Consider the following 27,759-nt stretch of genomic DNA (forward strand, 5'->3'; position numbering starts at 1 on the left):
TTCCAGTAGGACTGTCAGTCAGTTAGCCTCCCTACAGTCAGAGGTGTTTCCTGGCAACCTCACAAAAGAAGGTATGACAGGGGGTCCCACCCTTCAAGCAGCTTCCAATCCAATTTAATTTATGGAATTTAGAAAATTTAGGATTAGAAAGGACCTGAAGGCAATCACCTGCCTGAAGCTGAAGAATGTGTAACACATGCCTGTCACTCTTGGATACATCAAGGGTTAGTATATTTACATCCTCACTGGTAGCTGAGTCCATCTTTGAGCAGTTCGGGCTGTTAGAAAGTCCCATCGACTGTGGAGACAAACTCTTTCTCCTTGATACTTTAAAATACTCAGAAATAGAAAGAAATTTGGAGAGCATATGTTAAATCCCCTCATTTAACAGTGAGAAATCAGACCCACAGAGGACAGCTAAATAAGCCATATGTAGTAAGTGGCACATCTAGAACTAATATCTAGGTCAATTCCTCTTTCCACTCTAGAATTGGTTTAATTAGTGTTTTTAATTTTTATAGAAAAGAGAAAAATTTTCATAAATTTAGTATCAGACAAAGCAAGATAATCTCAATGCCTCAGATGGTCGTTGGTTTATTTAAGGAACGTGCCATGTCCTCTATGAAAGGACTTTTCTCTTGATCAAACATCCTGTTTGGGCTCGGGTGAAGATAACCAAGAGGCAGAAAGCCAAAGATAATTTCCAGTCAACTACAGTTGCTCATACTTAGTAGAAGCCCTAAAGTAATACTAAATGAATCCTCCGTCCACACAGTCCCTGGCAATGTATATACTGAATGGTAGGGTAGATATTTGTATAATTTGGTAATTTGCATAGGTTTGTTTTGTTTTCTTTTAGGGTGTGTTGGAAAGAGTTTCCACATTTACAAAGCTTTACATTTTATGAAATACATTTAAATATTAATTTTGAATTTAAAAGAAAAGATTAGGTACATTTTTCCCCCCAAAACAATAAAAGAGGTTATTTTCTCCCTGCACAAAGTCTGCAGAGAGGTCAGGCCTCAGGGCAGGTTGATTTAGCCACTCAGCGATGTCATCAAGTACCTGAGGTTCTTTCCATTTCTTCTCTATGCTCTTTTCAGTATTGGCTTCATCCTCAGGCAATCACATGGCTACAACAGCAGTTAGGTTCCGGAGAGGGAGTTATCGCACGACACACAGGGTCACAAGGAAAAACATCGGGGTGGTCTGGAGGCAGAAGACCTCAGCAAGGGGAGTGCTTAGGCCGGGCTAGATGACAGAACTCAGGAACAGCCAGACAGAAGGCCTGCAGAGGGCACCATGTGGAGAAAGGGCATAGAGTCTCCATGCCCTCTCTAGGGGTGCTGGTCTTCTCATATTTCCACCTGTTCCCCAACCCGGGAGCCAGATCAGATACATTTTTATGTCTTTGGCTTGATCTTTAGCAAGAACTGCTAGAAATTTCTAAAATAGAAACAACAGCACTTTGGTGCCATCTTGTGGTAAAACATAAAAAGGTAGGAGAAAAAGATCATCTACAGTAATTAACCCTTGAGGTTCTATGCATTTACAGAAAGAGGGAGGTGGGAAAGGTGTGTGTGCTGTTGACCCCTTCCCTCTTTAATAAGTTTTAAAATGAAAATAGTTATAATAAAATTCCTATTTTGCCAATATTTGCAAATTTTAAAAAATTAAAAAAATTTGTTTCCAACCACTCTTCTCATAAAATTATTTCTATGTTCACGATTCTATTTTGCTCTGGGGATACCACACTTTCTAGGTCTTAAATCTCAGTGGCTCCTTCTGCTTCTACTTATGGAAGCACCCACTCTATGGGAGATGGAGTGAGGATCGGTTTGTCATCTGGGAAGCAGCAGCATTTATGTCTTGGCTCGGCCCATATCCATCTAGGGAGTGAGCAGACTCTGCCACTGCAGGATGGAAAGATGAGAACTGAGTCATGGTCCAGACTAGGTGGGTCAGTCTGGCTAACTTGAGGAGGCATACTTGTTTCTCAAGATTAAGATGTGTGTACCTGCCCAGTCTCTAATAGAAAGGAAGCTCCATGAAACAAGGGCTTCATTTTGTTCTCTGTATCCCTGTCCCCTAGAACATGATTGGCACGTGGCAGACATTCAATAACATTTGTAGTATGGAAAATTAATAAAGGGGACATTTTGGTCCCCAATTGCCAACTCATTTGTTTTACTTCCTGCCATATTCAGAACCATAGTGGGGAAGAGATACTATTTATTGGGCTCTGTCAAAAATCCACCTCCCCAGATAGTCACAGGGGTGGCTTGCTGTTCACACCATTCAGGTTTCTCTTCAAATGTCATCTCCTCAGAGACCTTTCCTGTCCTCACTTGCTAAAATAGCATTCTTCCATTTTTTTTTTTCTCTCAACATTGTCTGCTATATGCTAGACACTGTTCTCACCTCTGGATATACAGTAGTGAACAAAACAAAGTCCTGCCTGCCCTCAAGTTATTTATGATGTCAGGGAGAGAGGGAGCTGGCAAAATAGACAAATACGTATCAGTGGAGGGTAAAGGAGATTCCAAGCAGAGGGAGCAGCGAGTGGAAAGGCTGCTCATGTTTGGAGACACATGAAGAGTGAAGATAGAGGAGTAAACGTAAACAACATTTGTTGTCCTCTACAAATGGGACCCAGCATGTTAAATGGACTGAGGTAATAAAAGATTGATGAAGATACTATCCCTTTAGTATCTTGGTCCTTCCTGGACTATTTGTTTTAACATCAAGATCAGCTGGCAAACCGTTGCTTTTATACAGTTCCAGTGTAAGTTCTTGATCCACCTGTGGAATTGCGAAAAGTAAGCTAATTCAACAAGGTAGAACAAATCACCGTGCTACGTGATAGCGGTACAAATGTAAAGACGCAGTTGTGATCCTTCTTGCTGTCACGGGACTTAAATTCTAATGGGAGAAACAAAATTAAGTGCATAATATAAACAAGGTGTGGCTGTATTAACAGAGGATGAGGAACCTATCTTTAGATGGAGTGAACAGAAGCCTCAACAGAGGTGGTGGCTTCAGTGTACACCTGAGTGAGGAGCAGTAGCGAGTGGGAGAGCCAGAGGGAGAACCTTCCAGCAAGGGGTATTTGGTGTGGGGTACAGCAAGTGGAGCAGTGGGATGAGATGAGGCTTGAGAGGAAGTAGGGAATGGATTATGCAGAATCTTTTCAATAATGGCAAAATTTTTAGAGTCTGTCCCAAGCACAGTAAAGAGTTTTCAGGAGAGGGCAACACAATGGGTTCTGGCTGAATTTATGCTTCGTATCAGGCACATAGACACTAAGGAAGCCAGCACAAATCTTCACAGGGTGAAATACCGCAGGCCAAGGGCAAATTCTCTTCACGTTCCACTTGGAGCAAGGGCTGGTGCACAAAGTCTCTCCTCAGTGCTAAATCTTCTCCTGCCACTGCCAACTCCTACAAAGTCCTTCAATTGAGAAAGATGCAGCCAGGTAACAATTGGCAAGCTTAAACTAAGGAAAAAGCGAAGTTCGGAGGGGCCAGTTAAGGCCAGGTGGCCATTTGGATATACGAGCTCAATAACAGCTGCATATGAGTCTAAGGAAGTGTTTCAAATACAGAAAACAAAGAACTCAGCATTCCCCTCACCCTCAAAGGTGAGGAATCTCATTCTCTTTTAGTCAAAACCACTTCGACACCTTTTTATCACACATGGGAGAAGTCACATTTAATTTTGCTTCTGTACCTATTTTTGGTGGTGAAGCCACCAAAACAAAGGATTCTCTTGCGTATTCGCTTTCTAGGGCTGCTGTAATAAAGTACTACAAACTATGTGGCTTAAATAAGAGAAATTTGTTCTCACAGTTCTGTAGACTAAAATCCAAGATCAACACGTCCACAGGTTTGTTTCCTTCTAAGGACTGTGAGGGAGAATCTGTTGATGCCTTACTCCTTGCTTCTGGTGGTTTGCTGGCTTTTTTTGGTGTTCTTTGGTCTGTAGAAGCATCACCCCATTCATTTTCCCATGGTGTTCTCCCTGTGTGTCTGTATTCAGATTTCTCTTTTTTAATGAGAACACTCACCATTTTGGATTAGGTTCCATCCTAATGACTTCACTTTAACTGAATTAACTCTGTAAAGACTCCATCTCCAAAAAAGGTCACATTCTGAGGTACCAGGGGTTAGGCTCCAAGGTATCTTTTTTGGGAGGCACACAATTCAGTCTATAACACCTTAAAATCCAAAGTCAAACTTGGATAGCATCTAAACTCTGGGCTCAAATCTAGGTCAAGTAAGAGATACCAGAAATAAAAATCTGCCCCTATTTCATGCTTTCAGATTCCATTTTTTGCCAAATAAAAAACAAAATTAAAGTTTGGGTTTTTGTTATCCTCTGATTAGAATTACTTTCCATAACTGCCAAATAAGGGCCAAATAAGGGGAGCTTAGCAGCAGCCAATAGCTAAATTTTCTTTTTATCATGTTGGTTTCAATTCTGGAGACTCTTAACAAATTAGAATTCATCCACACTTCCTTCCCTAGAGAAAACATTAAACACACACACACACACACACACACACACACACACACACACACATATTTTTAAAGGACTAAATCTTAACTGTCCAAAATATACTTCTGTAATTGATAAGACTCAGGGGAGCTCTCACACATACCTTGTTGACATCAAGCACTGCCCTCTTTAAAAAAAATTAAAATTGAAGGAATACAATTTACAAATGGGTTCTGTATGAATTTACCTTTTGCTTACTATATAAAGTAAGTCTTAAAAATTCCAGCATGTAGAGGTTATCTGCCACCAAATATATAAAATGTACAAAAACTGGGTCACCCCTTCTTTAATTAAAATCAGAATGATTAACGATAGTGAATGTAACAAAACCAGAATGTAAAGATTCAGAGAATGGGTATTCCGGCTTACAAACATTTTGAAGAAACTGAGTGCTAACAATAAATGCTTTTTGTTGTACTCCTTGTGGCTTGGTACATTTTCATGCATTTAAAAAATTCATGATGAATCATGCCTTATATTTGTCTGACACCCATTCCAGCAATCCACTGTCTCTAGAGCTAGCTCATATCCTTCCTACAAATTGCTTTTCTGATTGAACAAATCACTTACTTGAACTTTGTATGATTTTCATTCTCAACGTGGCCTCAACCCTCTGACCCCAAAACACGACAAATTTTAGAATCTCATTAGTTTCTTTGATCCAGTGGACAGAAATCTGAAAATTCCTTGAGTCTTATTCCTTATAAAGTTTTCAAGCATAATTTATCTGTTTCCTAGGCATCAAAAATAAGAAGTTGCAATTTTAATTATGTGGCCACATGTCTTCCTTCAGCTAATAAGGTCCCTGAAGCTTTTACATGCAAATAATAGCAAACAAAAGTAGCACTTACTATGCCAGGCACCTTTCTAAATAAGAGTTTTACGGATAATGACCTAACAATTACTAAGATCTTATTACACATGACAGATGAGAGTACCAAGGCATAGAGGAGTAACTTATGTAAGATTACATACTAATGGTGGATCTAGGATTCACACTTAGGATAGTTGGCCTGCAGATGCTGTGCTGTCAATCAAACGTCAAATTGCCTCTCCCAAAATAACACAAGAGAATTTTTTCTATAGTTATATTTTATGAAAGACAAAGCAAAATATAGGAATTCAAAGTTTCACTCCAGTAACCACCACAGATTGTGTTTTTACCTTATTTAAGTTATTTTATACAGAGTTTTCAGAAACACATTTATTGTGTAGTTATACCAATTTTTTTTCAAATCCAAATAACAAGAATATAATACAAATTTATTTCAAATATATCTTAGAATCAGAATTAAGTTGGTAATAAATGAAGTCATCTACTGAAAAAGTGTTAAATCCATTGTGGGTATTTTTCTTTGCTTCACAATCAGGAATTAAAGTAGAAGCATACTGTTTGATAATATTTTTAAAAACTATGTCCAGATACAAATTAGTTTGCAAGTTCTTGAAAATTAATGAACAAGCAATTTGGGTTTTTTCCACTATTTAACCATTACAGAACTGCAATAGCTGTTGAAGAAACACAATTAGTGAAATTTTGGACAATAAAAAGTGTAAAACCAGATTGTTAGGAGAGACAACAAAATGTAAGTTAGAAAAGTCATAAACATACATTTATTCAGGAAATACAATACCAGAGTCCTTGATATTTCAGTGATCATTCCACATTATAAAATATTCACAACATGTATTCTTTTAAGTCTACACCAAGTCATGCTGACATTCTTTTCAGATAAGCCATAGCCATTTCTTCTACTAAATGCTATAATATCCATTTTAATTGTAAACAAAGTACTTGAGCCAAACTACTTAAGTACTTGAACAAAATAACTAAAAAATTTAGTAGAGGAAGACAGTGATTTTAAAAACACATCTGAATTCTCAACCTCCAAAGAACTAGGCCATTATAATCTAGTATACTAATGGATAAAGTGGCCATATTAAAACAGCACGTAATAACCAATGACAGTATTTCTCATCTGCAGTTTTTAAACATGCTTTCTCAACCAATACACATTCATTTCTGTAAGTTTTAAATGCAAAGGGGGCAGAAAGATGACAGACATTAAAATCTTACATTTAAACTACTGGCAGTTTAAAAAAAAAAAAAAAAGATAAAAGGTAAACTATAATCACTTCCCAAATAATGAATGCCAAGTACCTTTTATTCCTAAAGAAATTACTAAAAAAGATAACCGATTATTATATTTGCCACTACTTAACAGTCAGTAGCTGTAAATTCTTTCTATTCTGATACTTCCAAATATATTATGCACTTAACTGTGTTTTTCCCATTAGAATTTAAGTTCACGACAGCAGTGTGATTAGAGCATTTTATAAAGGGGAAAACAAGTGGTTCTCTACCCAGATGTCCTTTAGAACCAACTGGAAAGCTTTAAAAAAATAAGTATCTGGCCCCACCCTTAGAGATTCTCATCTAACTTGATACAGAATGGGACTCATATACTAATAGTTTTTAAAGCTCTGCAGGAGTTCTAACGTGCGGCTAAGGCTGAGAATCACTGACTCAACCCATTTTGAAATACCAAGAAAATAAATGGAAATTGAGTAGTTTATAATTTACAAATCAAACACCTATTATATACTTACTATGTGCCTAGTTATGTTCATGAGTCATACATTTATTTATAAGATGACAACTCCCTTCATCTCCTCACTATATACGAGACCAGTACTGTACATCTCTGCCACCAAATGACCGAATTTTTCTATGGTCGAGATTTAAAATTCTGGGATACACTCTGAAAACTGCATTAACGAAAACAAACTACTGCTACTCATGCTCAACAGTAGCAAGCAAACTACTGTATTTGGCTCCTTTAAGCTATCCTTATTTTAAGAATTATAAATAAGTGCCAACCCACACAAAGAACAGATTGTGGATTACTGTAGAAGAGAAAAAAAATAGCTTACTCAACTTACTAAGTTTCAACACCAAAAAAGACTGAACTTGGCTGAAAGTTCTGAAACAGCGGAGATACTGAACCAGGAAGCTATAATTTATAATGAAATGTTGACACGCCCTTGCAAGCTACTACAGCTGTAGCTATACTAAAAATAAGATTTCGTCAGGATTTACTTACCCTGTAATGCAAGAATACGAGCATAATAATATTACTGTTTTTATATGCACCAATATCTCTCTTTAATATGTAAAGCTCTACAACAAATACCTCTAATAACTTTACAATTAAATTAAAATAAATTCATAATTCTACTCTACTTTGGTCTCAACATTTTAAAAACATCAATTAATTTTGAAAATACACAATTTAACAACATGATCCTACCAATACAAGCACGTTTTGTAATGGACTAAAGACACATTCGACCATGCAATCCAGTGTTCAATACCTAAATGATAAATAACAATGTTGATTGACTTTTATTCTGAAAATCATTGAAAACTGGAATAATCTTGTAAGACTCACAGTGCTCACAAACATGCAGGAAAAGGTATACATTTCTATTCTTCCTGAAGGAATGTTACAAAATGCCCACTTTTTACACAGGGTCAGTAATCAGGCTAAATTCCTTATATATTTCAACCCATTATCTTCTTTTTAGCATCTGTCACATAAAATTCTTAAAAATTGTACAAATCTTCCTGTAAATTGTGACTGAAAATGAACCTCAACTCTTAATTTCCACCTTTAAAAAGACCTCAGTCATAGTCCTACACTAGTAGCTGCCTTTCAGTAAGAGTGACATCCAGTGGACGAATGAAAGTATCTCTCAGAATTCCCATCATTTCAAAGATCACATCTCTAAATTCAACCATTTCAGTATGAATAAGTTCCTACTCATTTTGACTAAGAGCCTGCAGATTCTTATGAATATATCGCCTCATAATTTCTCTATATTTTAAGTATATCCTTCTATCTTCTTCCTATCTAAAATCAACTCTTTAAGGTGAGCTAGTAAAGAGTGTGTAACTCTTGAGGCTAGTGAGGTTAAAGGTATTACTTTTTCGTCTTTGCTTCTGCTACTTCCCAATACAATCTAACTGGCTCATCCCTAGGAATGGAAAAACCAAAATATAAGAAATATATTTAAATAAGAATGAATAGCATTAAAAAAATTTGCAAAAAAATGAAACCTGAACCTGTTTTTGCATTTGTAATTTATGATATATTGTTGAACATAAAAAGATGTGATCAGTAATGCCAACAATCAAATCACATCCTCTTGCCTCACTGCTCAAATATTATGAAAGAATATATATTTTAGCAATGATTGTTTCAGTGTTTAAAAACTTTTATAAATCAGTATAAATGAATATTCATTATACATTATGTTTAAATAAAAGTAAAAAATTTACACTGTTGAGTTATGATTTACCATTGATTATATATATTATGCATGTGTTCAAAGTACAAAATGCAGCAGTGGTGTTAACACTGATAGTGTAATGAACTGCTGTAGCTGAGACTGTTATGTTTAATTTCTTGGAAAACTGTAAAGAAATTTTACAGGTTAAAAAAAATAGAGTAAGCAAAAAAAGAATTGGAGAATTGTTATTTTTAAATAAGCAGCCAAATGAAGAAAACTTTTTTTTCTAAAAAAAGATTGAGAATGTAAAAGTACATTTTAATATTAAAAAAGCAGTTTTAAAAATCTATAACAACTTTATGACAAAATCTGCATTTGAAAAAGGCCTGTAAAAACAGCAGGACAGAATTGCCCTCATCACCTTTCACTTTTTCTTGTCAGAAAAAAGTGTATGCATCTCTGGAACCATAAACGATGTTAAAATAGGTGTTTATAAAATGGCAAGGAGGATCTCATGGGAAGTTTGTTTGTTTTTTACAATCGTTGGCACTGCGGCCATCAGTAGGTCACAAGTAAAACTTTTCTAGCTAAAAGCAAAATGGAATATAAAGTTCTGAATTGCATTAGGTCTGTTGCCTGCGTTTTGCTGACCTCATTTTCTCAAAGCGCGACTCCATCTCTTCGAGGACCTTGGGTGTGTACCGTACTACTAACTTAACCTTTCCTTGAGCTGCTTTCAGCAGTTCCACAGCTTTTTCGTGATGTTCTCCTTCAACACTCTGGGGAAAAACAGGCATACACACAATTAGTATCCAGGTTTTGTAAGCAGCTCAAAATGCAAAAATGTTTAAAAAACATAAAAGTAAAAAGAATTTTAATGTTGTATCATCACAACACTATAAGCCTACAAAATAACCTGGTTCTATTATTTTAACCGGTGTGAAATCCTCTGCCAAATCAAATCCAGCAACTGGGTTTTAAGTTGCAAATAATTGTTCCCGATACCAATATATATGCCCTATTACCTCACTAGGTCCCAAGTAAATTAAGCAGCTGGCATTCTGTACGAAAATGAGGGCGGACTTCTCTAATTTAATGTACTGCCGTAACTACTAAAGAGCTTAATTACTTCATAAAAATCACACTAAGCGTTGCTAATTTACATTGGAAAAGAAGCAAAACACACTTAAAGTGCTTTAAAAAGTATCACTGTACTAAATAGTACTGCCCAGGATTCCCTCAAGGGATTTCTAAACTACAAAGCGGCTTTGGTTTTCCCCTCAACATCTTTGGTTTCTGTAACTCAAATATACCCCCATGTGGTTACAATGCATTACTACAAGTAGAAATAAAATTCATCCATACCACTCCATTAACAGAAAGAAGTTGATCTCCTCGCTTGAGACCCCCATGTCTATCAGCAATTCCACCTGGAATTATTCGAGAGATATAGATTGGAGAGTTTTGTTCTTTGCCTCCCATAATATTGAATCCAAGGCCTTCTTCTGTTTTTGGTAGTTCAACAACTCGAGGATGGGAATGTCCTTCGCTGGCAGCAAATGCAGCGACAGTAGCCTCGAAAAGAATTTCACATAGTTACAAATATGATCTTTGTTTGCTTCAGTTCTTTTGTCTCTTTTTTAAAACTACTTTTGAGGTACACGCTTTTGATGTTTGAATGCTCACAAGTTCACTGGCAGTTTGAAAGAGAAGGTAAGCTGAGTGGATGGGGTTATGATGACCAGAAAGCATACCCTGGGCCTACGCAGGAGGTGTTAAGACTGTCCAGGCCACTCAGTCCACCCAGCACCCAGAACTTCTCTGCAGCAACTGGCGTGCAGGCTTGCTTGGCAGATGAACACTGGTGCATGTTACAGAGAAAACCCCTTCCCTGGCATGCCAGCAGCCCTGGGCTTTGGGCTGGATAACCTGGCTCCTTTAGGAGTCTGTGCAAGGCACAACCTATCTACATAATAACCTGTAAGGAGGTAGGTGTCCTTATATGCAATCATTGGGCTGCTGTTACTATCTGTACTATATACTAAATAACTAATTAAAGAAATAATTCAATATTGAGAAAAAGAAGGATACATATAACGAATGTGAACTTTTTTTGTTGCTTTAGTCAACTACCCAGTTACTCCTGAAACCCCACAGAAGATGAAAACAGAGTCACATCACATCTTCTTTAAAACTTTCAAATTTAGACTAACCTACACTAATTCTAACACAAAGTTGAGATTTTTAGTTTCTTTCTGCTTTTAAAAGCAGGTAATTAAGTAATCTGGTACCATTTTTCGTAAATAGATCAAGGTGCATGAGCAAAAATGGGAAGGAGCAGAGGAAGGAAATCAAGATTTGTTGAATACCATTAGGTTCCAAGCTCTGAAAGAAGCCCCATTTTACAAATAGAACTAAGGCTCAGAAATTCAGGAAGTCGTGAGGTCATGTAACTCTAGAATTTCAAGCCAAGTTTCCATGTCTTTTTTATACTCTTCTAAACTATACTCACATGTTTAAGTGTTTACATTCAACAGAGAATCCAGTATTTTCTTTTATGGATCGGTAATTATCAAGGCAAAATTACCTACTAATGACTAATTCTAGTATAAGTCACTTACTGCTGATACTAGTTTATTCAAACAAGATATGATGGACACCGAGGTCAATTCTGGAAATATCGGAGGAAACCACTGGTGCAGTAAAGCACATAAAACTTACCATATGCAGCTCTGAAGAGCTAACCTATTAGTGACATTACCCCTATATTTGCAGAGTTCAGGCAAAGGAGAAAAGCAAAGAGCAACCTAGGGGAGTACCCAGTTCTACCATTTACTATTTGTGTGATTTGAGAAAAATAACCTAATATAATGCTTCCTCACCAATAAAGTCAGGATAATATATACATCAGATTTTTTTTGAAAATTTACATGATATATGCATATCATATATAACAATATATAACAATATATATAACAATATATATAACAATATGATATATGCATATCATGTATTACATGTATATTTTTTTAATATTTATTCATTTTCAGAGACAGAGACATGCAGGAGGGGCAGAGAGCAAGGAAAAGAGAGAATTCCAAGCAGGCTCCTGTCAGAGCAGAGCCTAAGGTGGACACGAACTCCTGAACTATGAGATCATGACCTGAGTCAAAACCAAGAGTTGGACGCTTAATTGACTGAGCCACCCAGGCGCACCAACAGGTATATTATTATTTGTGCGCAAGTGTGGGTTTTTTTTAACTTTTTTAACATTTATTTATTAATGAGAGACAGAGCATGAACAGGGGAGGGGCAGAGAGGGAGGGAGACACAGAATCCGAAGCAGGCTCCAGGCTCTGAGCTGTCAGCACAGAGCCCGACGCGGGACTTGAACTCACAAACTGCGAGATCATGACCTGAGCCGAAGTCGGACATTTAACCAACAGAGCCACCCAGGCGCCCCTGCAAGTGTATTTTTAATGCATTATCTAAACTGCATGATAAAATATCTCCTGTAAAGCCAATAAAAAATGTCTTGTCTTAGTACTTGAGAAGTTTAGTGTGGCTCAAAAAATACTACATGTTAGTTTTCAAAATTAGCCTATCAAATATCTAGTAACTACACATTTTAAACCTTTCACTTATGTTTTTTTATTTTATTTTTGAGAGAGCGAGTGAGAGTACGGGCACACACAAGTGGGGAAGGCACAGAGAGAGGGAGACAGAATCGGACACTTAACTGACTGAGCCACCCAGGTGCCCCTAAACCTCTCATTTATAATGAAGTCTCTTTTAGTAAATGGAAAAAAACAACAACAACAACTACCTTTGCAGTTGCATTAGCTCTCACTTCAGGACTGCTACTGATGTCCACAGTCTCATAGACATGTTCATATACCTGTGAAACCCAAAGTTATCATCATGATTTAAAATCTCAGAATATACCACGTTTGAGTTCTAAGTCAAGTTAAGGAGTGTGTTAAAGTTTTAGGCAAAGTTATGCATCCTGGTAAAATATTATTATTATTAATATATTTTTTTAATGTTTATTTTTGAGAGAGGGAGTAAGGTGAGTGAGAGACAGACAGACAGACACTGAGTGCGAGCAGGGGAAGGGCAGAGAGAGAGGAAGACACAGAATCAGAAGCAGGCTGCAGCCTCTGAGCTGTCAGTACAGAGCCGATGTGGGGCTCAAACTCATAAGCCATGAGATCATGACCTGAGCTGAAGTCAGACGTATAACCAACTGAGCCACTCAGGCATCCAGTAAAATGCTTTTCTACTCAAAATCCCCACAAATGAAGAGGTACAAAATTTCAGTTATAAAATAAGTCATAGACAAGAAAAGTATAGCATAGGGTATATAGTCTTAGTATTGTAACAACATGTTTGATGACAGATGGTGACTACACTTATTGTGGTGAGCACTGAATAATAGAACTGGTGGATAATATGCTGTACACCTGAAACTAATATAACATTTTATGTTATACTTAACATATATGCTTTTTTTTTAATATACTTAACAATATACTTTTTTCAAGAGAGAGAGAGATAGGGTTTAATTTTTTTTTTCTCCTTTTTTTAAATAAGATCAAAGGATTTTTAAATTTATTTATTTATTTATTTATTTTGAGAGAAAGAAAGTGTAAGCAGGGGAGGGGCAGAGAGAGAGTGAGAGAGAATCCCAAGCAGGCTCCATGCTGTCAGCACAGAGCCCAACGTGGGGCTCGAATTCACAAACCATGAGATCATGACCTGAGCTGAAATCACAAGTCGGATGCATAACCAACTGAGCCACCCAGGTGCCCCAGTTCTAGTATTTTTCTAAAGTTTGTTTTCTTAAAAACTTCTAAACCCAAATTTCAGAGTACTATCTTACCTAATTAACTCACGTTTTTAGTAAATTTAATCCCATTCACTCACCTCTCTTACAGCATTGCAGAATTCACTTTGAAGGACTCTTTGTAAAGCCTGAAGTTTCTGTGGTGGGACCTCTCCACTCCTTTGCAGTTTTTCCAACAATTCAATCGCTCTACAAATATCTAGAATTAAACACACACACATATTTTCTCTGAATATTCTCTAAATGCCTTGTAACAGGATTCAATCCTCAAGGATTAACTAGAAATATGTAGAATATGGAGGGGAAAAATATGTAAGAGTGTGAGCTTGTGTGTGTGTTGGGGGTGGGGGGTACATGAATACACATATGAGAGAGGGAATGTAAAATCTGAGAATGCTTTTATGTAGATTAGGATCAAATATTAATGCACACATGCAAGATCTGGAAAATAGTATCTTTGAGAGACAGGAAAACTGAATATAAAATTCTAAATGTCACAGGAAAAGATGGGTTCAAATGTGATAGACACATGAACATTGTACTGCTTCAAAAAGCAGACAGTTCTATCTGAAAGTAGTTAGTCAAAAAAAGTTACCTATCATGATTAGTAATCAAAGCTTTGAGTAGTACAAAACACTGTGTGCTAGTGAAATCCTTTTTCATTTTCCAAAGAAAATCACAATTTATAAGTAGATATGAACTTTCAATAACAGATGCACTTAGTGGCAGGGACACAGTAACAATGGTATAAAGGAATAAATTAACTGTGGCCTCTTTTCAACTCAGGATCATTAACACACTGTTTTAATTAAGGCAAGTTCAACCAAATACATACATTTACAAAACAGAAAAATAAAAAGTTTTGCCAATCTGGTCTCAATATTAGCTGTGTGATCTTGGGCATGTTACTTAATGTGCATGTCTCAGTTTCTCCACTGTAAAATGGAAGTAACAGTACCTTCCTTATAAGAATTACTTTACAACTAAACCAAAAAAAGCATGGAAAAGGGTCTGGTATGTAGCAAGCATAAATATTATGTTCCCTTGGCACCAATTAATCCTAAGAAATCTTAAGAGGTGGTACATGTTTGTACAAATATATTAGGCATATTGGGAAATGTATTTTATGAATTAAGATATTTTGTAAGATTCCGAGTCATGTTAAAACACTTTTTTGACTTTTTTTTCTTAACTGTTTTTGTACCCCAGAGGGCTACAGTACCTATTTTATTATTCTTTGCCTCCTTTTAAAGTGGAAGAAGTTCTGAACTTTATATTATACCACAAGTCTGGAACTTTTTCTTTATAGAATTAATATGGCCTTCTTTGTGTATAATACTACAAAACTAGCAATAAATATAGTGAAGAAAGAAGTAGACTTTTCAACTTCAGATCATAAAAGCTTAAACTGATATTAATCAAATGCAATGGAATCAGACTTTCCCCCTTCTGATTATTGCACCACTAGAATGAATGACTGATGAATGGGAGCTTTTGGTTCATTGATTATTTTGACTTACAAAGTTACAATATGTAAGCTATATAAATATTTCCAATTAACAAAAAATCGAAATGAAAAAAAACTCTTTACTGAACCTAAACTGTACCTAACATGTGCTCAAAGCTATTCCACTGAATCATATTTGGATGATTTAGAAAACATTCACGATCTTGATCATATGCACTAATTTTAAATTGTAGGGTTATTGGAAGTGTTTGTTAATAGAATTTGCTAAAGAGAATCCTAAATAAGAAACAGGTGATGTAATCTTTCTTATCCAGCTAAATGGCAGCCTCTAGTAATTCATCCTACTAAGTTGCTGAGCATTCTACTGTGGAACTGTAAAGAACTCTGAAAAAGCAAAAAAAGCCATGACTACCAAACCTAAATGCCAGAGGTGAAGTTTCACATTTTGTGCTGCACTTAAAAACACAAAAGACCGCCAACATGTTAGAATCCTACGACTGGCTTTCAAAAAAAAAGAAAAAAAAAAAAAAACAACACCTACTCCTGTTAACAACGAACAGATTTGTTCCCATCTACAAAGCACAGTGCCATTGTGCTCAGGAGGGAGATGTCACAGTCTTAAGCCTAACTTAGTAATTCTTCCCAGAGTAGCTACTCCTCTGTCAAAAATGATGCTTTAATTAATGGTCTGGTGGGCTGGAGGGAAGCAATGTCATTTATAAAGAGGCTTACAAATAGTGAACACCATCAGGAAAAAATAATGTTAAGTGAGCATTTATTTGTGTGAAGGTATGAGGAAAGAGGTTTCTCTAAATACAATAATTCCAAAAATATATTTCCTTTTTGGAGCGGAAGTTACTTAATATTCAGGCTGTAACCGCAAGAGTTAATACTAGGAAGATATCTACAATCTCCACCCTATATTTTGTTTACCACCAGCACTCAAAATGTTGTTTGTTTTTGACTTACCAATGACATCTAACACTGATGTGTCAAAAGCATGCTTGCAATTGCCTTGAAATAAAGGTTTTGGGAAGGGAAGGGTGGAATGCTGAAACTCTGTAACAGGACCCTGACAGGAGCACAGTCATATATTTTCACTGGCTCTTCGGTATCTAATTACTCAGCAGAACAGATTTTACTTTCCTTGACAGTCTGCTCTAAAAAGCAAGCAACCAGCCACAGTTAGCAGTTGTAAGGTTTGTAAAGATGGAATAAGGCTATACGTTCAAGTATTTTACAACCTACCGCTCACTATTCCAAATAGTTATATAACATTCTTCCGAGGACCAAATCAGTAGGATGGTATTTAAAGCACCTCTCGGTACCTGGGAGGGGCACCAAAGCCAGGAAACAGCCCAAAACAAACACAAGTGAGGTTGTGGTTAAAGTAATGACGGAGTTTGTGCATAAATAAGGACGACTCTGTGGTGAATGCGCTGTGTGTCCGGGATGTCTGCAATATGTGGGGGTGAGAGCGGGGACACCGGATTTGTGCGCGCATAAGTAAGGGCAGTGCGTGTAGTCTCTCCGAACTGGGCGTGTGATGTTTGCTTCTGGGGTTGACATGTCTCAGGCCGCCGGGTCTGCCGTGCGCACCTAGGGAGCGCGTCTGCGGCGTGTGTCTACGAAGGCGGACAGCTGGTATTTAACTGTGCTGTGCCCCGGCACAGTCCATGTGAAGAGAGCAGGGGTCTGAGTATCAGTCAGGGGACCGCAAGCGCCCTCCCAGGGGCCAGGAGCAGCGACTTTGGCGCGAGGGGCACCTAGATCCGGATCTCGGAGCCTGGGTCGCCCCTCCTCCCCTCCGGCCACACGGCACTCCTCCACCCCCTCCGCCCACCTCGGTCCCGGCTTCGGCCGCACTCACCCCTCTCCAGCCGCACAGGTTCCCCCAGCGCCGCCATCTTCTCCCTTTGCCTGCAGACCCACAGGAAATGACGACATAGGGCTGCGGTGGAGGGGCGGGGCTTAGCAGGAGCTGGCAGGGAAACGGCCTGTCAGTATCGCGAGAGTAGGACCTGTGGCTTAGAGAGTGGTGGAGGCTACCTGGGCTCTATGCCCTCAAGGTTAGTCTTACGCAGCGTCTTCCGCGGTCCCGGGGGTAGCGAATGCCCCGGCTTCGGAAGGTGGAAAAAGCGCCTTTCCCGATTCTTGCTCCCTGCCTCAGATTCAAGCCTTGTCCCACTCGCTTAGAACCCTTGGCTCCAAGTGAAAGTCTGGATTTTTCTCCAGGCTTGACCATTAATGGTTCTGAGTCTGGAATGCTCCCTTAACCCCTTCGTCCTCAGTTTCCCTATCTGTGCGATGACGGGTCCTATCTCCGAGGTCTTTTCCACTCTTAAGTTCTGGGATTCTGTGACAAATAGGTAACGGAATACAGTCTCTTTTTGTGGCGGCATCGTTTTAACTTTAAAAATCAAGGCACGAGCCTCCCCTGCCAATCTGTTTGAGAGTTAAGGATGGAAAGTACAAAAAACATGAAACACCTGGGTAAGCAAGAGAACAAGGAACAATTGCACCACAGAGAACAATTTTAAAAAGATGATCCAAAATCTTATGTAAATGAGATATGAAGCAAATTGGCTTAATGCATTACAGATTTCTTAGGGCCACTTCTGAAAAGTAATGAACCAAGAAAAATTTTAGTACTTAATTTAAATGGAATATTAATTTGTCCAGTATATAGATTCCACTGACATTCATTCAAGCACTAGTCTCTGCTGATACTGTGTTAGATGGTTTCGTATACAGTTTAAACACCTCATGATAGGAACGTTTTAACTTCCTGATTGTCCTCAGCCCACTCTTTCCACTCTAGTATTTTTTCTAAGCCATCATGAATGTCATGATTATACTCTTTCCCCCTTGAACCCTGATTTCATTAGCAAAAGTTTCTGTTTAGAAACTTTCAATTGTTTCTCCCCCACCATTTCCTATTTCTAAAGGCTTGCATACTCTGACCCTTAAGTTACCCATTTAACTTCATTTCTCATTATTCCTCAAGTGCAACCACCTCTCTAGTTGAGGTGATATATTCAAAACCATGTTTATTCTTGCTTCCAAGTCTTCATTCATGTTGTTCTCATGTGGAATATCCTTGTTCATCTCCTCCAATTCTTCAAACCATATACACCTTCAAACTGAACCCATCCCCAGGTCTGCTAAAGAAGTGCCACTTCTAAGCTTCCTTTTTTTTTTTTTTTTTTTTTTTTTTTTGAGAGACAGAGAGCAAGCAGGGGAGGGACAGAGAGAGAGGGAGACCCAGAATCGGAAGCAGGCTCCAGGCTCTGAACTGTCAGCACAGAGCCCTACGCAGGGCTCTAACTCACAGACTGAGAGATCATGACCTGAGCCGAGGTCGGACACTTAACTGACTGAGCCACCCAGGTGCCCCTAATAAGCTTCCCTTTTTTCAAACTGTTGTCCCTTGGTCCGTGATGGTCCTTATACCCTGCAATAACACTCATGTGCTTCTCTTTTACTTATGGTTATGCCACAAATATTTTCAATGTTTGCTAAATGTCTAATACCTACCAGGTGTTTTGCTAGGCACTGAGAATACCATAACAAGACAAATGCAGACATTGCCCTTATTTCTTCAAATATTTTCTCTTCCCCTATCCTCCAGCTCCTCTCCTTTGATGACCCCACTTTCATGTACGTTCTATTGCCTAATGCTGTCTTACAGCTCCCTAGTGCTCTATTCATTTTGTTTTTTCAAGCCTTTCCCTGTGTTTCCTTTTTTTGAAATCTAATATTCTTTTAATCCCAATAGTTCACTTTTCATCTCAGAGGCTATAGTTTTTATTTGTGGCAGTTAGATTTAAGGAGGTGTGTGTGTGTTTCTAAATCTTCCATGTCCTTATTTACCATGCCCAACCCTTCCCACAGCTTCTTGGACATGTAGAATGCTATTATGTTAACCATTTTAATGTTTTTATCTTAATTCTACCATCTGTGCTATTCCTGGCACTGTTTCTATAGATTGATTTTTCTCTTCATTACAGATCATAATTTCCTGTTTCTCGCATGACCCGTGATATATATATATATATATATATATATATATATATATATATATATATATATATAAAATCATGCCAAGCATTGTGAAATTTACTTTTTTGGGTGATTGATATTTTTGTATCCCTATGAATATTTTTGAAATTTTTTTTGAAATGCAGGTGGGATACTTGAAAAAAAATTTGTCCTTTGAGGCTTCATTTTAAGCTTTGTTAGGTAGAACCAGTTCAACCTTTGTGTATGGCTAATTATGTCCCACTACTGAGTCAATACCCTTCTAAGTTCTTTACCCCTTCCCCATAAATTATGTGATTCTATTTTGACTGGCAGGAACAGGAACAATTCTCAGTAACTGAGACTATAGATTGTTTGCTCCTTTTGAGTGATCCTTTCCTTGTCCTTGGTAGTTTCTTAACATACACAATCATCATAAAATTTCAAAATTCCAGGGGTAAGTAGAAGATCCTAAAAGTTTTCAGAGAAAATAGAAAGATTAAAAAGTCACATTCTAAGAATTGGGAATCAGAACAGTTACAGATCATTATTTAAGCAGAAAAAAAGTTTTAGGAGCCACTGAGAAGGGAAAATATGAGCCAATTAACAACCCATTCGTATTCAATGCACAAAAGAGAAGAATCAGTTTTTGTGTAAGGAGAGATCCCCTAAAACATCACTCCATCAGTCACAAATCCCTGACTACTGGAGTTGAGAGAGACTAGAGTCCAGCTCCTTCATTTTCCAGAAGAGAGGACAGATTGCTGCCCTAAGTCTCAAAGGAGGCAATTGTGAGCACAAATAAGGAAGTGCTGCTTTTAGTTTTATGCCTCCATCAGGTTATTGACTCACCAGGTTATTAGGACTCACTTCCTAATCAAGAATTGTTCTTCCTATGGAAGAACTCTTCACCTTTTGCTTCCTCATATTACTTCCTGCCTCGGAGATGGAAAGGAAGACTCAGAATAGGAACTCTGAGACAAATCCCCATGAAAGCTAAATTAGGCAAATTTTGTCTTCGAATGAGGAATGAAAGTCCTAAGTAGGCTGTCAGGTTGTGAAAGCTCTCCTAACCCAAGATGTTGCAAATACAATGTACTAAGCCAGCATCCAGTAAGAGAGAGAAAAAAAGGGAGTAGGTGGGGAAAATTGGGGGTAGGAAGCTGTCTAGAGAAGGAAAGTGGAAAATGGAAAGTAATATGAGGAAGCCAGACACCCCCAAATGGAACATTTTGCTTTTTGGGTTTTTCTTTTTTTGCATCTTACTGTTTTATTGCTATTTTATCATTTTAGTGCACAAATATGCACCACTATACAGGATAGATATTTAAAACAGTTATTATGTCTTATTACAGAGTAAAATATTACTCTTAAGCAAAGGGTTCTATCAGAACAATTAAAGTCTGAATTTTCTTTTTCTAATGGAGATCCTGTCATGTGCTCCTCAGTAAAGTAAAATTTTAGATAATTGGCTTCCTTAATTTGAAGGGAATGATATTGTCAAATGCCAAATAGCCTACATTTTTAAATAAATTAAACAATATATAAAAACATGAATCTAATCAATTCAACCCAGCCATATGGGAAGATCTCTTCAAGAACACCTGTTGAAGAGAAATTCTCTTGGTTGAAGATCTCAGATGAGAACATAAAACCCCATCCTGGAGTACCAGAGATCTAAAGTAAACCCTACTTGTTGTGAAGATGAGCTGCGGATTATATTAAAGTGTAAGGGTTTACTTTTTTAATGTCAACTGTTTCATCATCACTCCACAGTACATGTAAAGGCACAGATTGATGTATTTTTCTGGCATCTTTCTGACGCACCCTTGCCCTAAATAAATCTGTTTGCCAGGATCTTGTCGCTTAAATTAGCCATCTCAAACTCTTGGTCCTGCCAACACAGGCGATTGTGCCAATGTTCTCAGCATTTACTGGCACACGAGCTGTTGCCTTTTCTTTGGCTTTCTGTGTGTACCTGGGGCCATCATCCTTCCTTCACAAGACAGCAGTCTGGCTTATGTGTCCCTGAGACCTCAGGATTGTTTGGACTCACTCTGGTTCTCTCCAGGGTGTGCATCCTGCATGATATATTTTCAGCCACATAATATATTGTTCAGAATTTGTCATGCACATACTTGCAGATTGGCAGAGCCACCTGCCAGAGATGAGAACCTTTTAAGTTGTTGTCAAACGTCATAAAATGTGTTCCATGATTAATTTTGTGGGCACAGATTGGTTTTTGCACAGAGTCCAAAATTTGGGATATGTCACAGTGACTAAATGGCACCGGCATGCTGAATGAATTTGGAATTTGTTTTGTCAAGTGTGGGAGCAGGCACACAGATGGGCTTTGATCCAGTGGTGCTGCTTGGAATTCTCATTATAGCAATGATGTCATTTGTCACGTAGAGTGGGTAATAGTGCTGCCAAATTGTGGACAAAGCATGGCAAATAGCAAAGTACACAGACCAAGGGAAAGCACTGATGGTAGCACAGGAAGTTTTCACTCCTAGCTGACCTCTACTCACAGGACACAAACATTGTGTCAGGGCTGCCAAAAAATATGCTTAGTAGAAATACAGAGAGTGAAGGAAACTTCCAACTGAAAGGGCCCTTTAAGAAGGGCCCATATAGCCTAGGAAATCTTCACTTCACAGAGAAAATCAAGTAAAAACAAACATGCCCTTGCTTTTTACATTAGGCTGTGAAAGGAATCTTTGAGCTACAAGCAAGGGCATTTCTGCAAATCCAACCAAACCCAAGCCAAGGCATTTTGCTTTGTAAGAAAAGCTTTGTCTACTCTAAAGTTTAGCACCACATTGGAAATTGGAAACACACACACACACAGCCTCCAAAATTTTGTGATTGCGAAAAAGTACAGCATACTCTCACCAAGTATATACACAAGAATTCTCTGCAGAACTTTAAAATTACATTCATGATGCAGCTAAAGCAGTGTTTAGAGGGAAATTTATAGCTAAAAAATGCCTATATTGGAAAAGAAGAAAGTCCTCAAATCAATAACCTAAACTTTTATCTTAAGACACTCAAGAAGGAGTAAACTAACCCAAAGCAAGTAGAAAGAAGGAAAAATAACATTTCAAGCAAGAAATAGAATTAAAGAACAAAAACCAGTATAGAATAGAAAAAAGAATAGACATAAAAACAAGTAAGAAAATCAATGAAACTAAAACTGGGTTTCTTGAAAAGATCAACAAAGTTGGCAAAACTTTAGCCTAACTGACCAGGAAATAATGAGTGAAAATTCAAACTACTAAAGTCAAGAATTACTACCAACCTTACAGAAATAAAAAGGAATATAAGGGAATAGTATGAAAAACTATATATGTGTATATATACACATACATATATGTTACATATATATAATGTATACTAAATGTAATATATATTATATATAATTATATATTAATACAACTATCTATATTCATATATTTATATAATTTGTTGACATATATAATAGTGTGTGTATATATTTAATTTTATTCATGCCAAAGTCCACCATGTAAATTTTGATTCAGAAAGTCTTGAGTATGACATGAAGATTTTCATTTTCTGAAAATTATGAAGGTATTGTGATGTGCTCTTTTGTTGAGAACTACTGACCTAGTACATATGAGTCATTCAAAAATATTGTTGAATTACAATGAAGTATTTATGTATCAGTCAATATTGGATGCAGCTTCATAAAAACATGAAAGTCCAGGGGCACCTGGGTGGCTCAGTTGTTTAAGTGTCCACTTCGGCTCAGGTCATGATCTTACATTCTATGAGTTTGAGCCGCACGTCGGGCTATGTGCTGACAGCTCAGAGCCTGGAGCCTGCTTGGGATTCTGTGTCTCCCTCTCTCTCTCTGCCTCTCCCCGACTCATGCTCTGTCTCTCTCTCTCTCTCTCAAAAATGAATAAACATTAAAAAAATTTAAAGCATGAAAGCCCAAAATAATATTATTATAAATAATAATTTATAAGTAAAAGAAATCCAGAGATAGATAATCTGGGGCAAGTGTGACAGCTCCACAGTTTCATTAGAGATCCCAACTTCTGTCATTATGTACCACCATCCTCGATGGCTTTGATCATCGAATTTACTCACAATTTAAGAAAACTGCAGGACTTCCAGTTATTATGTGTGAGTTGCAAGCCAGAAAAAAAGAGTAAGTTTTTGCATAAAAGTAACAATCACCCTTCCCAATCAAGTCAGCATCTTTTTCTTCTTAAAGATTGTTTATTTGTTCATTTATTTTCTCTCTCTAGGGAGAGAGTATGGGCATGCACACACAAGCAGGGGAGAGGCAGAGAGAGAGGGAGAGAGGATCCCAAGCAGGCTTCATGCTCAGCGATCCCCTGACCACGAGATCATGACCAGAGTCAATACCAAGAGTTGGCTGCTCAGCCAACTGAGTCATCCAGGTTCCGCTCAAGTCAGCATATTTTAAGCCAGCTTTCCAAGAGGTCCCATGTAATATTTTGACCCATATGTCATTGGTCAGAACTCAGTTACATGGCTCCATTTTGCTGCAGTGGAACCAGTAAATAAAGTCTTTCATTTTGAACAACAAAGTGCCAAGCTACAAAAATCTCAACTCTATCCCTCGAGAAGAAGAGGGAAATGGATGCTGACATAGTCCTCTAGGAATCTTTGCCATACCTTATCATAGCTGCTAAAATTTATCTCAAGACTTAGTTCTTAGGGCATTCTAGGTAAATACATTTACTTACCCCCATTGGAAAATTTCCGCCAGTTAACTCAAAAGTATCCACTTAGCATGTGCTATAGGGATAGGAGAAATGCTGGATGTGTTCCTACCCCCAAGGAACTTCCAAGTGATTTGGGCGAATGAAACCTATATAAGTGAATCAATCCAGACTGCTATCCACTAGCATCTATTGAAGTACTATGTTTTATGGTTTGGACCACCACTTTATATTTACATCTTAAGCTTAAAAAGAAAATCTTGCAGTGTGCAAACTTACTCAAACTAAAATACTGAAACGAACCACATTACTTTGCTAACCTAAACTGAATCCGAAAATTAATCTTTACTCAACTATAAACCATTCCAAAATGTAAATATTAAATAACAAAAAACAAACTTTCCAGGATCCATTGTTCTTAATGCTTTTTATCACTTGCCAGGTATAGGCAGAATCTTGCGAAACGCCATTGGAATTATTAGCTTCTCGATCTTGCAAGTGATGTGGTCACCAAATGGCTAGTCAGAAGACAGACAATGACAACAGCGTTACCACATTGAGTCAGCAAATTTGTCATGATTACACACTATAGTAAGGCATTGTGCTGGGTCCTAGAGATACAGGGAAGATACTGTGGTCTCAGCTCACAGATCTACAAAAGAGAACAGACATATAAGCAATCATAGGAACAAAACAGAGATAGTGCTAACTGTTGTTATTGTTGATACTCTTGTTGTTGCTTTAGTTGCAAGGGTTTCACTAAAGTGGTGTGGAGTAGAGTGGGGTGCAACGATTTCTCATTGGAGTAACCAGAGAAAGCTTTAAAGAGCAGTGGTTCTCAACCCGGGGTGATTTTGAAGCCAAGAGAACATTTGACAATGTCTGGAGACATTTTTAATTGTCAGATAGTGGGTTGGGGGTGAGAGTTGCTACTGGCATCTAGTGGGTAGAGACCAGGGATGCTGCTAAACACCTCATGTTGCACAGGACAGCTCCCCACCCTCCAAGAAATAATTATACATCACAAAATGCCAGTAGCACCAAGGTTGATAAACCTGGCTTCAGCCAGGAGGAAACATTTTCACAGGGATGATTAGAATTTTAACAATTGGGTAAGTGGGGAACAGAAATGCCAGAGAAAGGGCTATGTGAATAGAGCCATGCAGGAAGAAAATGTATGTCTTGTTTAGGAAATGAGGAGGGCTTCAGTGGGGTGGAGGTTGTGCATCTGGGGATGGGGAAAGTGTGGCAGAAAACGGAGCCTAACATTTTGGTTGAGGTGGACTGTAGAGGCTCCTGGATGCTTGGATTTATTTTTTGGGCTAGAGTGAGCCACCAAAGGATTTTAAAAATTGAAGCACTAGATTAGAACTCTATTTTAGAACTATAGTCCAAGAGAGAAGCTTTGATTATTTAAGCAGATAATAAGAAAATTCCTTTCAGGGAGAGAGTCATATTTGTTTGGGTGTTGTCTGTCGTTGAGCTCTGATTGTTGGAAAGCACCAGAACCTCAGAGAAGAAAGGAGAAATTCTCTGTACTTGGACCAGGTGTGGTGATGATGGTGTGGACTGCTGTGGGATGGGTAGTAAGGAGTTGAGGAAGGGTAAGGGGGTGAGAGTCAGTGCATCATTGAATGTTATACTGTGAGATTCTTCCTGCTGGCCTCTAAATCTGCAGTCATGTTTTCAGACATCACAACATACTTGTATTTGGATTTCTTGGGGAAGAGGACTATATTTTGGTTGACAGGATGTTGAGAGGAGGAGGGCAGTGAGAAAGGGGCAATCATGGCTAGAAGTGGGGCAAAGGATTTGGAAGCTTCATATTAAGTAATTTTACTTCACATACCCTCCTTTCAGGTCCTATAAGCCCTGCCCCTAGGACTGCTCATGCTTCCCAAATATTCCACGCTTACCTGCCCTTCTTTCCACCTGGCAAAGTGCTTTTCTTCTCCATTTAGTAAATTTCTTCTTCCTCTTCAAATGTTCCATTCTTTGTGCTGCACTTTACACAAATTACCAATATCGTATTGTGTTTACTCAAGTGTTTATTTTCTCCAATCAGATAATGAGCCCTTAGATGAACCCTCTTACCCTTAGATTTGCTGGAAGGGTATGGATAGTATTTTATTCTTCTCCAATTCTTCATTAGGTAGCAACGTATCTGGCATATTCCCCATGCTCAGTGATCATTCATTGAATGAAGTGGAGTGAGGTCACTAGGTGGCAGAAAGATTGTAGCTCTGGGCCTACAATGCCTTTGCATGGCTATTGTTAAAACTACACCTTTCCTTCTTATTAATTTTATGTTTTAAACTTCATCTTGTAGTTTAAAATTTTCCTTCTGATAGATGATATTCTATCAGGAAGAAAAAAACCCAGAGTATGGCTTTAGCCTTGAGTGAAAGGGCTAAAATCATGTTTCAGTATGCTTTTTAGAATGCCTGCATGTTATTAATTTAACATCGACCTGCTTATTAAGATTCCATTATTAAGGAAACAATTGTAAAAATCATTAAGAGCACTTGTACAGATTTTAACCACTGACTCATCCTGCTGGTTTTCAATTCATTTGACATGAACATCCCTCATTGAGAGTATCAGGTAAAATTTTATTCTTGTAATCATTAATAAATGATTAATAGGCTGATTTTTATGTGTTTTTATTGTTGTTGCTGTTGATCTGAAGAAGGTTTTCTACAGGGACAGCTGTATATATGGGACAATGCCCAGGGATGGTTTAAAGACCCTTTTCCAAAACATCTTTCCCACACTGGTGGTGTGCAGTGCCTCTAGTCTCAGCAATTAGTAAGTGTTTCCTTTGAATGAAAGCATGAAGCTTCTAATCACACTAGCTTCTTTGGAAACAGAGGATAACTCTCGTGGCATCAAAAACCTATAACTGGAATGTGAATTTGGAATAGAATTCTGGACCCGGGATGGGGAGGATATCTCTGGTTTCCACTGCATCTACCAGATTAAGTTCTTTTCTTTCTTAAAGCACTTTGGCATGAAGCTTACAACCTTACTACCAGCAATTCATTATTATGGCAGTCATCTGTTGACTTTGAGTCACTCTTCCACATTTCTTTAGGATTTAAGCTCCAAACTCAACCTCACTCTTTCAACAAAATGCCTGTCACAATTCTTGGCAATTTCAAGCTCCATATTGATGATCATTTCAATATTCTGGCATCTGACTTCCTTGGCCTCTTCTTCTCTAATGATCTCCTTCTCTCCCAACCTCAGCTACTCATCCCCACAGTTGGGCCACTCACTCCCTACTGTAGACCTTATCTTTGTCAGTAACAGCTACCTGTCCATAATCGTAAGCATTGTACTCTAGGATCACATCCAGACCATATCTTTCCAGTGCAATGTATCTGGCACTCTGACTTTAACATTTGTTGACCAGACAATGAATGTGTCTTACCATCTTTTCACTGTCCTTCCTATCCCACATGTCCTTACATACCTCTTTATCCATCCTAGATTTTATTGTCTATCCTAATAATCATTCACTTATCACACCCGTAACACCCTGGAGCTTCTCTCACCTCTTTGTTCTTCTGCACCTGTTTTCTGTTTGCTGAACTTGGCTGGAAGAAAATACCCAAAATGACCTTCCTTGAAACTCACTACACTCAAGTGGACTCAACAATTCTACCTCTTTCCCTAATCTATTGATTCTTATTTAATATTTTCTTCAGTCTCCTAGAACTTTCAACACCTTTTCTTCCTTCATCATTTTCAGCTGATTGACCTTGACTCTTTTTCTCTGAGAAAATGGAAGCAAACAGAAGAGACCTTCCACATAGTGCTTCCATCACTTCTACCAACCTACCTCTATTAATACC

At 38.0% G+C, this 27,759-nt stretch overlaps 1 protein-coding gene and 1 long non-coding RNA gene across 2 annotated transcripts in view; one reads left to right on the top strand and one right to left on the bottom strand.

Moving 5' to 3' along the window:
• Positions 1-6,144: 6,144 nt before the first annotated feature.
• On the bottom strand, positions 6,145-17,141 carry LIN7C (lin-7 homolog C, crumbs cell polarity complex component). The gene is made up of 5 exons (XM_003993117.5): positions 17,035-17,141; positions 13,777-13,895; positions 12,677-12,748; positions 10,216-10,425; positions 6,145-9,629 (listed from the first exon to the last, which is right to left on the bottom strand). Exons 1-5 carry the CDS (start codon positions 17,069-17,071, stop codon positions 9,474-9,476), a joined length of 594 nt encoding a protein of 197 aa, XP_003993166.1. The 5' UTR covers positions 17,072-17,141; the 3' UTR covers positions 6,145-9,473.
• The window catches only part of LOC123380553, a 41,344-nt gene continuing 27,823 nt past the window's right edge, over positions 14,239-27,759 (top strand). The window contains exon 1 of the long non-coding RNA XR_006586462.1: positions 14,239-17,233. This is a non-coding gene — a long non-coding RNA (uncharacterized LOC123380553). The remainder of the gene's footprint in view (positions 17,234-27,759) is intronic.

Source organism: Felis catus, chromosome D1 (assembly GCF_018350175.1).
Source record: "Felis catus isolate Fca126 chromosome D1, F.catus_Fca126_mat1.0, whole genome shotgun sequence".
NCBI lineage: Eukaryota > Metazoa > Chordata > Mammalia > Carnivora > Felidae > Felis > Felis catus.

Bases quoted from the DNA above. Each gene is read 5' to 3' on its own strand.
- LIN7C (XM_003993117.5), bottom strand. From the start codon at position 17,071: ATGGCGGCGCTGGGGGAACCTGTGCGGCTGGAGAGGG. The intron at 12,749-13,776 runs GTGAGTGAATGG...TGGGTTTCACAG, and splicing joins TCTGCAATGCTGTAAGAGAG to GTATATGAACATGTCTATGA. The intron at 10,426-12,676 runs GTAGTTGTTGTT...ATTCTTTTCGAG, and splicing joins GAGCTAATGCAACTGCAAAG to GCTACTGTCGCTGCATTTGC.